Below are 12,434 nucleotides of genomic sequence, written 5' to 3'. Positions count from 1 at the left end.
GATTACATGGTAATAGTCCAAAAATAATAATCCCAAACCACCTACTGTGTGTACAGGTATTCATGGGAGTGAGGACAATTTTATCCTAATACCCAGATGCTAGAATTCAAAGCAAACCCAAATACACTGGGAACCTGGGGGAGGAGGCATTTGTTCTATTTGAGGATACCCACCCAGACCCCAGCTATAAGTGCCCAACTCCCTCCCCACATACACATCCCTTGATTCCTACCTGTCACTCACAAGGTAGCAAGAGTAGGGAGTCTGAGGATATGTTAGCATCTGCTTGTGCTCTGGGATTACTGGAGAATCACCATATGTTCTCTATCCTAAGACTGCTGCCTGGAACTTTCTTCTAACATAGAGTCAGCAGAGGGGAAGGAAAGCTTTCTGCATCATCAGACTAACTAGTAATGTTGTAACAACCAAGTGAACCCATCACTGGCTGGCCTCATGTTGATTGACAACCCAGCTTGCCAATTTTTTGTTCAGTTGTTCAGTCATGTCTGACTCTCTGTGACCCCACTTGGGGTTTTCTTGGCAAAGACACTGGAGTGGTTTGTTATTTCCTTCTCCAGCTCAGGAAGATGAGTCTTCTTGACTTTAGGTCTAGCACTCAATCCACTGCAGCACATATCTACCCTACTAAGCACCTACTTGTCTACTGTGATCAAGGCATTGCAGGGAATAGAAAGATGAAAGATTATATAATCTGTGACCTTAAGGCATTTATAATCTGTTAGTCTGATCCAGCGAGGTGGCAAAGTAGATAGAGAGCCAAGCCAGGAGTCAGGAAGACCAGAGTTCAAATACAGCCTCAGACACTTGCTAGCTATATGACCCTGGGCAAGTCACTTAACCCTGTTTGCCTCAGTTTCTTCATCTATAAAATGAGCTGGAGAAGGAAATGGCAAACCAATCTAGTATCTTTGCCAAGAAACCCCCCAATGGGGTCAAGAAGAATTGGACATGACTGAACAACAAGTCTGATACATCTGGTAGATCATACAAGTTACAGGTTATAGAGAAGGAGATTTTGACTCAATATCTAATGATGAGAACTATGCAGACATAAAACAGGCTGCCTCAGAACCTCTCCATGGACAAACCCCAATGTCTTCACATTCTTCTCTTCTCCACCCCTTCACAAACTTCAGCTATCCAGGTAACTGTCTTTGTTAGGGTTTTGAAAACAACTTTTCTAGCAAGTAGAGAGAGATGGGAAACAACAGAAACCGAAATTCCAGAACTGTCACATCATTGAACATGGGAATCTAAGCCTAAAGTGTCTCTAGTCCCATAAATGACTGGTAGAAGTTCTGAAGTTAACTAGCCCATTTGCCATCCAGCTAGTCTCATGACCAAGTCTCAGTACAGGGCCAGACCTGTGGCCAAGCTACCTGGAGAAGATACTGTCCATATCTTCACCTCCACCAAACAAGGATATTCATTTTCATTTCAAAGCTGGTAACCCCTTTATCCCCTCCCACCAAAATTCCTGGGTCAGCTTTTTCATTCTGCATCCTTCCTCCATATTTGCAAGGCTCCACCCACTTCATCAAGTCATCATTTATATTGCCTCGCCCCTCCCCCACCAGGACTATTTCAAAGGATTCTAGATAATGAATTGGAAGGGACCTCAGAGGCAATTGAGTTCCCCGCCCCCCATCTCACAAACAAGGAAACTAAGACCCAGAAGCGAGGAATTAATTTGAAACCATAGGATCACAGATTTAAGAGCTGGAAGAGACCTGAGGACATCTAGCCAACCTCCTTATTTTACAGAGGAGGAAACCGAGACCCAGGGAATTGATTTCCCAAATGTCAAACAGGTAGAGAGTGTCGTGAGGATGTACATGGCAAGCCCTATGCAAAATCACAATATCCTATAGAGATTACAAGGTCATTGATTAGCCCACTGGGAAATAAGCCACCACTACACATCTTCTATTTTAGCTGTACACGTGTGTGAAGATGGCAAGTTCTTGACAGTCCCTGGTAGGGAAGTAGACAGAGTATAAAGATATTTTTTTAAAAATCTTCCTGTTCTGTCTACTTTGGGGTTGTTGTCATTCTTATTATTATTTTTAAATTTCTATTTCCAATTCTGAATTCTTTCCCTTCCTCCAGCCCCTCCCCCACTAATTGAGAAGGCAAGAAATACGATATCCATTGTACAGATGAAGTGGGAGCATATAGATAAGTCCACCTCCATTTAATCATTCATTTCAGCTTTTTCCCTACCAAGCCAGGTCAGATGAAATTTAATTTAGAAACAGCCGAAGAGTAAATTATTTACAGGTCCCTAAAAGAACATACCGTTGTTGATGCAAAATGCATTGTCTCTGCAACTCTGCTTGCAAAGCAGCATCCCTGTGCGTAGCCACCCCGCCAAGAACTGTACTCGTGCACCTCCCTGTCTGCTCTCTCATTTCTGTGGTCTATCTGTGCTTCTGCTACTGCCTTCAGCCTTGTGTGTCCCTAGTGCATAACTTTGTCTTTCTTTCCTGTGACATGCCTCCCAGAGCTCTGAGGCCGTGGTCAAAGTGGATGTGGTGAGTTTGGGCCCTGGAGGGTTCCAGAGGGAAGTGCCTCAGGACTAAAGCTTGTGGGATGAGGGATATGGGAGGCATGGGGTACAGAATGGGGGAAATAGCTCTTATGCTGGTATCTGGGCATCTGAGCCTAAGGGGCTAAGGTTGGATATGGTGAGCCCACATACTCTAAACACTATAGCTCCTAGAAGTCCTAATATTACTACATAGACTTGGTGTCTTCCTGGCCTGGAATGATCTGGGAGCTATGCTGATTAAGGAAGTATGGTCTAACTAGCCCACAGGCTGGCAAAGACACCTCAGGAAGAGATGCTACAGAAGGAAAGAAGAGAAAACTGTACCCTGAGGCTCTTGCCAGCCTGGATCTGAACTTGGAGTCAGAAAGACCTGAATTCAGATCCTTCCTTAGACATTTACTAGCTGTGTGACCCTGAACAAGTCTCTTAGCCTCTCTGGGCTGTTTCCTCATCTGTAAAAAGTAGGGGGTTGGCCTCAATGGCCTCTGAGTTTCCTTCCAGCACAGTGCCTGGCACATAGCAAATGTTTAGTCAATGGTGACTGAAAGATTGACTAAATCTAGGATCCTCTAATTTCCCTCACCACCTGCAGACAGAGGAGGAGAAGGACAAGAAGAAGAAGAAGAAGAAAGGAACCTCAGAAGAGCCAGAGGAGGAGGAGCCAGATGAAAGCATGTTGGACTGGTGGTCTAAATACTTCGCGTCTATTGACACCATGAAAGAGGTGAGAGGCTCCAGGAGAAGGGCTGGGGCAACGAGAATAGGGGTGAGATGGACAGCCCCAATCTCGATCCCAAGTCAATGAGCTCCTTGGTACTTTGTCCAAACCATTAAGCCTGTCATCTCGTCACACAACTTGCTCATTCCCACCTCAGCACATAGTTCTGTACAGTTTCACATTCTTCATACCAATTGGTGTTCTTCTTGAGATGGGGGAGGGCATTTGAGCACCTGAGATTTGGGGGCAGCTAGGTGGTGCGGTGGATAGAGCCCTGGCCCTGGAGTTCGAATCCAGCCTAAGACACTTACCAGCTGTGTAACCATGAGCAAGGCACTTAACCCTGATTGCCAAACAAAACAAAAAAAAACCAACCCTGTGATTTCATTCCCAGGGTGGAAAGTCCCTTCATTGATGCAGATCAGCAACTCCTTTGCAACTTGCCCACAGTCATTGTGTCAGAGGCATGTTTTGAAGTCAGGTCTTTCTCCCCTCTATATTCACTAAGCCAGTGCTGCCGTACTCTCTTCACAATTCAACTGAAACCCCACCTCAAGCAGGAAATGAGACAAGACTGCTTCCACCTGATTTTGGTTCAAGCTTCTACTCAGCATTTAAATGCCCCTTTTAAAATCATTTTTTGCCTCCCTAGATCGTTTGCTCTGGGAAAGTGGAGTTGGATTATTTCATATCTACTAGCCAACTGCATGATGAGAGTTTAACCTGAGGAAAGTTCAGTCTCTGCCTCTATTTCCTTTATGTCTCTCCATCCAGCACTACATATGGTCTTCTATATATGTTCTACTTGGTGGCAAGGGATTTGTGCCAATCATCTTCAACCTGCCTTTTGTGACCAAGGGTGTGTTACTTTGTAGTTCAGGGGGTTGCAATGCTAATATTCACAAGATGATTTCATTCCTCCTGAGTTCAAATTCAGCCTCAGACACTTACTAGCTGTGTGACCCTGGGCAAGTCACTTAACCCCATTTGCCTCAGTTTCCTCATCTGTAAAATGGGCTGGAGAGGTAAATGGCAACTACTCCAGCCTCTTTGTCAAGAAAACCCCAATGGGTTCACAGAGAGTTGAACACAACTGAGATGACTCCACAACAAGATCCTGCTGCTGACGGATGATGATGATGCCTTGGGCACGGCCTTGGATTAGCTCTTGTAATTCAGACGTACAGGATTCTCATAGAAAAAAAGACTGATTAAAAATACAAAAACTCTTTTTTTTACTCAATTATGCTTTTTCTGAAGTCTATTAAATGACAACTGTCTATGGTGGGGACTCTCCTCTCAGGCCCAGTGACCATGCCCATAATTGCTCCTGCAGGAAATCTCTCAGACCCCTAAATGCTCCCAACTTTTGAACTGAGAAAATCCATTCTCAAGATCTCTCTGACTCCAAGTTCAGGCACGTGACACTCCCACTTACCTATGCCCCAAGGCAGCTGTTTCCTGTTCCTGTGCATAGGCACTGGTTTCCCTCTACCCCAGCATGGACTTCTACTCTGTTGGGCTTTGCTCTATCTTCAGAAGAGGGGAAAATGAAGATGAGTTGGTCTCTCAGCTCCCTTTTATAAACCACTGAGAGGGTCAAGTGTTCTAACAAGAGCCTATCCTCCTGAGTCCTAGTAAGCCAGTTGCCTCTCATTCCGTCCCATCTTCTCCAGCAGATTGTCCTGTCCATCATTCCTATCTCTAATTGATCTAGAATCTCTTCTTACTGATTGCTTCCCTACTAGATACAAACATCCCTGTCTCTCTGATTTTCAATAAACTCACTTGATTTATCCACCCATCCTCACTAGCAACTGTCCTATATCTCGTCTTCCTTTTGGGCTAAACTCCTTGAGAAGGTCCTCTACTACTGGTCCCTCCCCTTCCTTTCTTCTCTTCTTAACTCTTTGCAGTCTGGCTTCCAACCTCATTGAAACTGCTCTCTGTAAAGTTACCAAATGTTCTCTTAATTGCCAAATCCACTGGCGTCTTCTCAGTCCCCATCCTTCTTGCTCTCTCTGCAGTCTGACACAATCATCCTCTTCTCCTTAATACTTTCCTCTTTGTTTTCACCACATCTCAATCTTTTTCTTGGATCTTCTTCACCCAGGTCACACTCACTAATCATGAGGGTCCCCCAAGGTTCTGTCCTAGGCCCTTTTCTCTTCTCTTTCTATTCTATTTCCCTCTATGATCTTATCAGCTCCTGGGAATTTAACAATTATCTCTATGCTGATGATTCCCAGATCTACTTTTCCAGGCCTAACCTCTCTATTGACCTCCAGTGTCACATCCCCAGCTGCCTATTGGACAAAATGTCCCACAAATATCTTAAACTCAACACATCCAAAACTGAACTCATTAATCCCCCTGACATCGCCCCCTGCTCCTAACTTCCCTATGACTCTTTGGCACCAACACCCTCTCAGTCACCCAGGCTCACAAGGTGTCATCCTAGACTCCTCATTTTCTCTTCCCTGCTATTATATGTCCAATATGTTGCCAAATCCTGTCATTTCTCTCTTTATAATGTCTCTCCGACACATGGTCCCCTATTCCCTCTGACACTGTCAACACCCTGGTGCAGACTCTCGTCACCTTACTTCTAGACTATTGCAATAGACCGTTGATTGGGTTCCCCACCCTAGTCTATCCTCCACTCAGCTATCAAATTGATCTTCCTAAACAGCTAGCTTGACCAGGTCACTTCCCTATTAAATCCCAGTGACTCCTTATCACCTTCAGGATCGAATATAAAATCTTTCATTTGTCATTCAATGCCCTCCTACTTTTTCAATCTTCTTACACTTTAATCCCCCCCACCCATATGTATTCAAGCCAGTGACGTGACCTCCTTATTGTTCTTCCTATCTAACACTCCATCTCCCCATTCTGCAGCTTTTCACAGACTGTCCTCCATGCCTGTATCCCATCTTCCTTCAAGTCCCAGCTAAAATTCCACCTTCTAGAAGAAGTCTTTCCTGATTCTCTTTAATGCTTTCCTTCTGTTGATTGTCCTGTGTATGTGTGTATATATATATATATGTGCGTATGTATACATACATACATACATATGTATGTATCTTACTTGTACTTAATTGTTTGTCTGTCATCTCCTCCATTTGATTGTTAGTTCCTTAGGGGAAGGTACTAGTTTTTTGTCTTTCTTAGTATTCTTAGTATTTACAACAGTGCCTGGCACATAGTAAGAGCTTAATAAATGCTTATTGACTGATTGACCAACCATGCAGAAGCCACTCTCTTTGGAATCAAGTCCACACATTTCTGTGTCCTCTTCATTTTTCTTCCCTACTTCTCTCTCTTTTGCTCTCCCACAGAGTATAGTCTCCTCTTAGAGACCAAGCCAAAGGATGTAGCTCAGGTGTCTGAATTAGCTATGAGCTTATCAGTAACAAAACAAAATTGTCATCAGTGGGTAATAGAAGGCCCAGAAGAAGGGAAGTTCACACTTTGCTTAGCTAATTCATATTTTGTCAAGATCATAAAAAGGAAGAAAGACTTACCTACACTCTTGGGGCATGCCTGGGCATACCTGATACAAACGTTTATAACATGGAATGGGATGACAGGATTAAATGTCTATACACGTGAACTAACAGATAATAAATGCAATTGACTGACTACAAGAGGCTTCAGCAGAGCCAGGGGAAAGTACCACCACAGAGAACTTCCCTCCTCAATTCCCACTCACATCTGTCCCATCTCTTAGCAGCAACTTAAACATCAAGAAGCAGCAGCAGTTGACGCTGAGGACAAGGAGGAGACGGACACTGAAGGTGAGGCTTCTGTGATACCAAATCTCATCCTCCCCTAACAACCCACGCTGACACCCTACCCCAACTCCAGCCCCAGCTGTGACCAATTGCTTCCTTCCACTTCCCCAATCCCAGCCTTAAGGGCTCTTACAGGTGCACAAGAATGTGCATACACAAGGGGCAGCTAGGTGGCATGGTGAATAGAGCACTTACCCTGGAGTCAGGAGGACCTGAGTTTAAATCTGACCTCAGACACTTGACACTGGCTGTATGACCCTGGGCAATCACTTAACCCTGATTGCCAAAAAAAAGAAGGTGCACCCACATTCACACCCTTTCTATGCCCAGAAGTGCAACAGTAGCAGTGAAATTCATTAATTATACATTCCCAGACATAAGTTAAACAGACTTGGTCCCTACCCCAGGGAAAAGCTTCAGCCTCAGATAGCTAACAATGATGCTGAGGGAAATCCAGATAAGAACCAGAAGAGACCTTGGAGATCATCTGCTCCAGGCCCATCACTTTACAGATGTGGAAGATGAGGCCCAAAGAGATGAATGACTTGTCCAAGATCATACAGGGAGATATTAGCAGAGATGTAACTGGAATTCAGGTTCCCAGGCTCAATTTAATTCAGCAAGCCTTTATTGAGTACCCATTATATTTCAGCACTGTGTTGCCTGCTGTATATATAGATTCGAAAAAAAATGCTTCCTGCTGGAGCAGCTAGATTATGCAATGGATAGAGCAGTGGCGCTGGAGTCAGAAGGACCTGAGTTCAAATCTGACCTCAGATACTTGCTGTGTCACCCTGGCCAAGTCACTAAACCCTGATTTGCTCCCAAGGGAAAAAAAAAACCAACCTACTTCCTGCCCTCCAGGAACTTATATCCCACTAAACTTCCAGCCAACTGTTTGATCAATGAGTTCATGAATTTGGGGGTGAAACCTATGATTTTAGTGACCTTTCTGTAAGGACTCTCCCTTTAAAAACACATGTGCAGTTTATCATGTTAGAGAGTTGCCTGGGGCTTGTTCAGAGTCACACAGCCAGGATATGCGGAAAGCAAGGTCTTTGTGACTCTAGTCAGTTCTCTCTCTACCTAGGTACTGATTAATGCCCTACATTGGGATAACACTTTGTACAATAGTTCAGTTAATGTTCCATTTGATCCTCATAACACCCTCATTGATAAAGGCACGTATTATCAACATACTACAGACGGAGAAACTGAAACTCAGAATGGTGAAGCAACTTGTCACACAGCGATAAGTCGGCAGGGGCACTAGAACCCAGGTCTCCTGAGTCCTAGCACTGGGTTCTTTCTATTCTGCCGTGCTGCTGAGTACAGTCCTCATCGAATGGCTTTTTCTTCTCTTTCCTGGCAGGCCCAAAGGGAAACATGAAAGGCAAGGAGAAGGCAAAGGTAGCCAAGGAAGAAAAGAAGAAGAAAGTTCAGAACCAAGGACAGGGTCAGGGTTCAGAAGTCCCAGAAAAAAAGAAGCCCAAGATTGATGAACTCAAGGTGAAGGCCCCATGTAACCAGAGAGAGGAGGGTGGGCAGAGTAGTAAAGGGGAAGTTGCTGGAGGGGCCCAGGAAAAGATCCCAGGCTCTCTGTGGCTGTGATCAAGCAATCACTCCCTCCCCTGAAGCTTAGTGGGTCCTTTTGCCCCAGGGGCTGCCATAAAAAAGTGGGGATCTATATGGGGACAGAAGGCAGTTTCCCTTTCATGATGTGCTTTGGGCTTCCAGGTATACCCCAAGGAGCTGGAGTCAGAGTTTGACAACTTTGAGGACTGGCTGCACACCTTCAACCTGCTTCGAGGCAAGATTGGTGATGATGAGGACAGTTCCACAGAGGAGGAACGCATTGTTGGCAGGTTCAAGGTCAGAGAATGTTCTGTTCCCCCAAGTGGAGCCTCACCCAAAATACCTGTCCGGCCTAACCATTGTCACACATACACACTTCAGCCCATAGCCCCCAGATGCCCACCCCACACTTCATCTCTAATGTATTTCCCTCTGTCTTCTCCCCCAGGGCTCTCTCTGTGTGTACAAGGTGCCTCTCCCAGAGGACATATCCCGAGAAGCTGGTTATGACCCCACCTATGGCATGTTCCAGGGCATTCCAAGCAATGACCCCATCAATGTCCTTGTCCGGGTTTATGTAGTTCGGGTAAGTCTTTTCCTGGCCTCTTATCTGCTACTTCTTTACCTTCTCCATAGCTTGACCTTGCACAGGATGGGGATCAGAGAAATAACAGAAAGTTATATAGTAATATACTTCCATAGAACTTTAGAGTGCTTCTGATACAGTCCCTTCACTTGAGAAATGAGAAGGTGGAAATTCAGTGAGGATAAGGTAATATGGCCAGTCTGTGAGAGAGTTAGGATCAGAGCCCAGGTCTCCTGACTCCCAGTCCTGGCCTCTGCACACTTTGGGCCTGCTGGGCATATTCAAATGGCCACCTGGGTCTTTATTGACCCTTCTGAAATTAGAGATGAGAACAGTAACTGGGGTCAACCAACTACCTCTGGGGGTAGCTGGGAGCAGGGGTCTTTCTCAGTATTGTTTGCCAGACTCTCAAAGGAATGGAAAGGAAAATAGAATTCTGGGTCCCACTTTTCTGTGGGGACACTTTATAAGGTCTACTTTGAGGAGAAGGCTGAGAACCTATTTCATGGCACCTTCTCTCCTCCCTGACTTGAGAAATTCCTTACTATTCCTAGAGAGCATGGAAGAAAAGAAGATACAGAAGAAAGAGGGAATGGTTTAGGGAACTGGACCCTGGAACAAGGGAAATAGAATAGGGTGGCTACATGGGGTTATCTTGTCCTGGACCCCAGCTAGGGTCCAGATTAATCACCATGCCTCCCCATAGGCCACAGACCTGCACCCCGCTGACATCAACGGCAAAGCTGACCCCTATATTGCCATCCGCCTGGGCAAGACTGACATCCGGGATAAAGAGAACTATATCTCCAAGCAGCTGAATCCGGTCTTTGGAAAGTAAGGCCTCTAGTACTCACTTTCCCCCTATCCTCAATCCCCTCTACCCAAGGATGTCCTCAGCCATGACCTCCCCCAGCCTACTGACAATACCCCCAGGCATGACTATTCCCAACCCAGTGACCCCCTCCCCCAGCTTATAGTCCTGTCCCCCGGAGTCCTCTAATACTCCATCAACCCCTTGACTCTACCGGCAGGTCCTTTGACATTGAAGCCTCTTTCCCCATGGAGTCCATGTTGACTGTGGCTGTGTATGATTGGGATCTGGTGGGTACTGATGACCTCATTGGAGAGACCAAGATCGACTTGGAGAATCGATACTACAGCAAGCACCGGGCCACTTGTGGCATTGCCCAGACCTATTCCGTGTATGCCCTGGGGTGTGGTTTGGGGAAAAGATAATTTAGCTGGAGAAGAGAGAAGACACTGGACTGAGACTAGTGGGAGGACAGAGAAGATCAGGCTTGGTGCAGGGAGCAGAATGGTCCCACAGCAGCTTTATTTTAAAACCAAAATAATGATGGTGGTGATTTGGGTTCAGTGGTCTTTAAATTTCTTGCTCTGGGTCCAGCCTTGGTCCAAACACACTCCCTGGGTGCCTTTAGAGTCTATAGCAGGCGTCCTTAACTTTTTTTATGTCATAGACCCTTTTGGCAGTCTGGTGAAACCCAGAAGCCCCATCTCAGAATAGTATTTTTTTAATGTAAAAATACATAGATTACAAATGAAAGCAACTCTACTGACATACAGTTATCAAAATATTTTAAAAATCAAGTTCATGGGGGCAGCTAAGTGGAGCAGTGGACAGAGAACCAGCCCTGGAGTCAGGAGAACCTGAGTTCAAATCCAGCCTCAGACACTTACTAGCTGTGTGGCCCTGGGCAAGTCACTTAACCCCAGTTGCCTCAAAATTTAAAAAAAGGTAGTTCATGGATCTTAAGTTAAGAACACCTGGTCTATGGGGTCCTGGTAAACTGCTCCATCTTACACAAGGAAATGGCTCATTGCAGGTCTGTAGGCTGCATGAATGGGAGAGAACAGAAGATCCATTTGGAAGAAGTTAGAAGAAGAGGAGTCTTTAAGGGGATGGAAAAGTTGGACTGGAGCAGGACGGAATGGGGTGGGGAAATAATAGAGGGGGTGGAAAACAGGCATCAAGAGGCAGTGAAAGCAGATTATCCTTCTGATAATGAAAATTGGGCAGATGAGGATGGGACTCAGTGAAGGGTCAACCTCCAGCCAACATGATGTACTCAAGTGTTCTTTCCCCCAAGCAATTGGGAGCCAGAGTTGAAAAACACTTCCTCAGCAAAGGATAAGGGTTAATAATACTGCAACTACTGTAGGAAATAGGACTCCAACCACCTATGGTCCCAGTCCTGCTCTTGGTTCCAGCCTCACAGAGTCTTCATCCCTCCATCAGCCCTGGGCATAGTCCTGTAACATCCCTCTATCCCAGCCCTTATCCCACGGAGCTCCTGTGTGTTGTCACCTGCAGACATGGCTACAACATTTGGCGGGATCCCATGAAGCCAACACAGATCCTATCTCAGCTCTGCAAGGAAGGAAAAGTAGATGGGCCTCACTTTGGGCCTCCTGGGCGTGTCAAAGTGGCCAATCGAGTCTTTACCGGGCCTTCTGAGATTGAGGATGAGAATGGTAATTGGGGTTGGTGTGGAGAAATCAGGGTCAGGGGCCTTCCCAGTATTGCCTGCCAGCCTCTCCTGGAAAGGATAGAAAGGGGGGGAAAGGAAGGGAAGATAGGAATCTGGAGTCTGCTTTTCCATGGGGAAATTCCATGAGATCTGCCTTGGAGAGAAGTCTGAGACTCCTTTCTAAGCCCATTTCATGCCATTTTCTCACTTTCCTGACTTAGATGTGCTTCAGTATTCCCAAACTTCAAACATTCATGTTTTTGGTGGTATATTAGCACTCTCTTCACCAAAACTAATAGCAATCCCTCCATTCACTCATTCATTTGTCCCAGTGAGCCTTTGTTAAATGCCTACTATGTGCCTGGACACTGTCTCAAATGCTGGTGATACAAAGACAGAAACAAAACAGTCTCTGCCCTCAAGGTGCTTACCTTCCACTGGGGATGGTCGGGAAGACAGAAGAACAAGTACCAGAATAAGTAAATGCATGGAGTGAGGGAAACATTCTTAGGAGGAACAGGAAAGGCCTTTTGATCTTTAACTTGAGGGGAGATAGGGTCTCCAAGAGATGGAGGTAGGAAAGGAGAGCATTTCAGTAAAGGGGAATGGCCTTTTCAAAGGCACAAAGGTTGGAGATGGACTATCACATATGGTTATATCAAGTAGGCCCGTTTGCCTGAAAGTCAGAGTGACACAG

At 45.5% G+C, this 12,434-nt stretch overlaps 1 protein-coding gene across 5 annotated transcripts in view; it reads left to right on the top strand.

The window, feature by feature from the left end:
• The window catches only part of OTOF (otoferlin), a 175,145-nt gene that overhangs the window by 149,173 nt on the left and 13,538 nt on the right, over positions 1-12,434 (top strand). For all 5 annotated transcript variants that reach the window (XM_036750429.1, XM_036750426.1, XM_036750428.1 and 2 more), the window contains 9 exons: positions 2,526-2,555; positions 3,165-3,296; positions 7,027-7,090; positions 8,460-8,596; positions 8,825-8,959; positions 9,111-9,248; positions 9,955-10,082; positions 10,280-10,450; positions 11,581-11,741. In XM_036750429.1, coding sequence (XP_036606324.1) covers positions 2,526-2,555; positions 3,165-3,296; positions 7,027-7,090; positions 8,460-8,596; positions 8,825-8,959; positions 9,111-9,248; positions 9,955-10,082; positions 10,280-10,450; positions 11,581-11,741 — 1,096 coding nt within the window. The remainder of the gene's footprint in view (positions 1-2,525; positions 2,556-3,164; positions 3,297-7,026; positions 7,091-8,459; positions 8,597-8,824; positions 8,960-9,110; positions 9,249-9,954; positions 10,083-10,279; positions 10,451-11,580; positions 11,742-12,434) is intronic.

Source organism: Trichosurus vulpecula, chromosome 3, assembly GCF_011100635.1.
Source record: "Trichosurus vulpecula isolate mTriVul1 chromosome 3, mTriVul1.pri, whole genome shotgun sequence".
In the NCBI taxonomy this organism is placed as follows: Eukaryota; Metazoa; Chordata; class Mammalia; order Diprotodontia; family Phalangeridae; genus Trichosurus; species Trichosurus vulpecula.
Note: the sequence above shows the minus strand (reverse complement) of the source record. Positions and strands in the feature narration are given on the sequence as shown.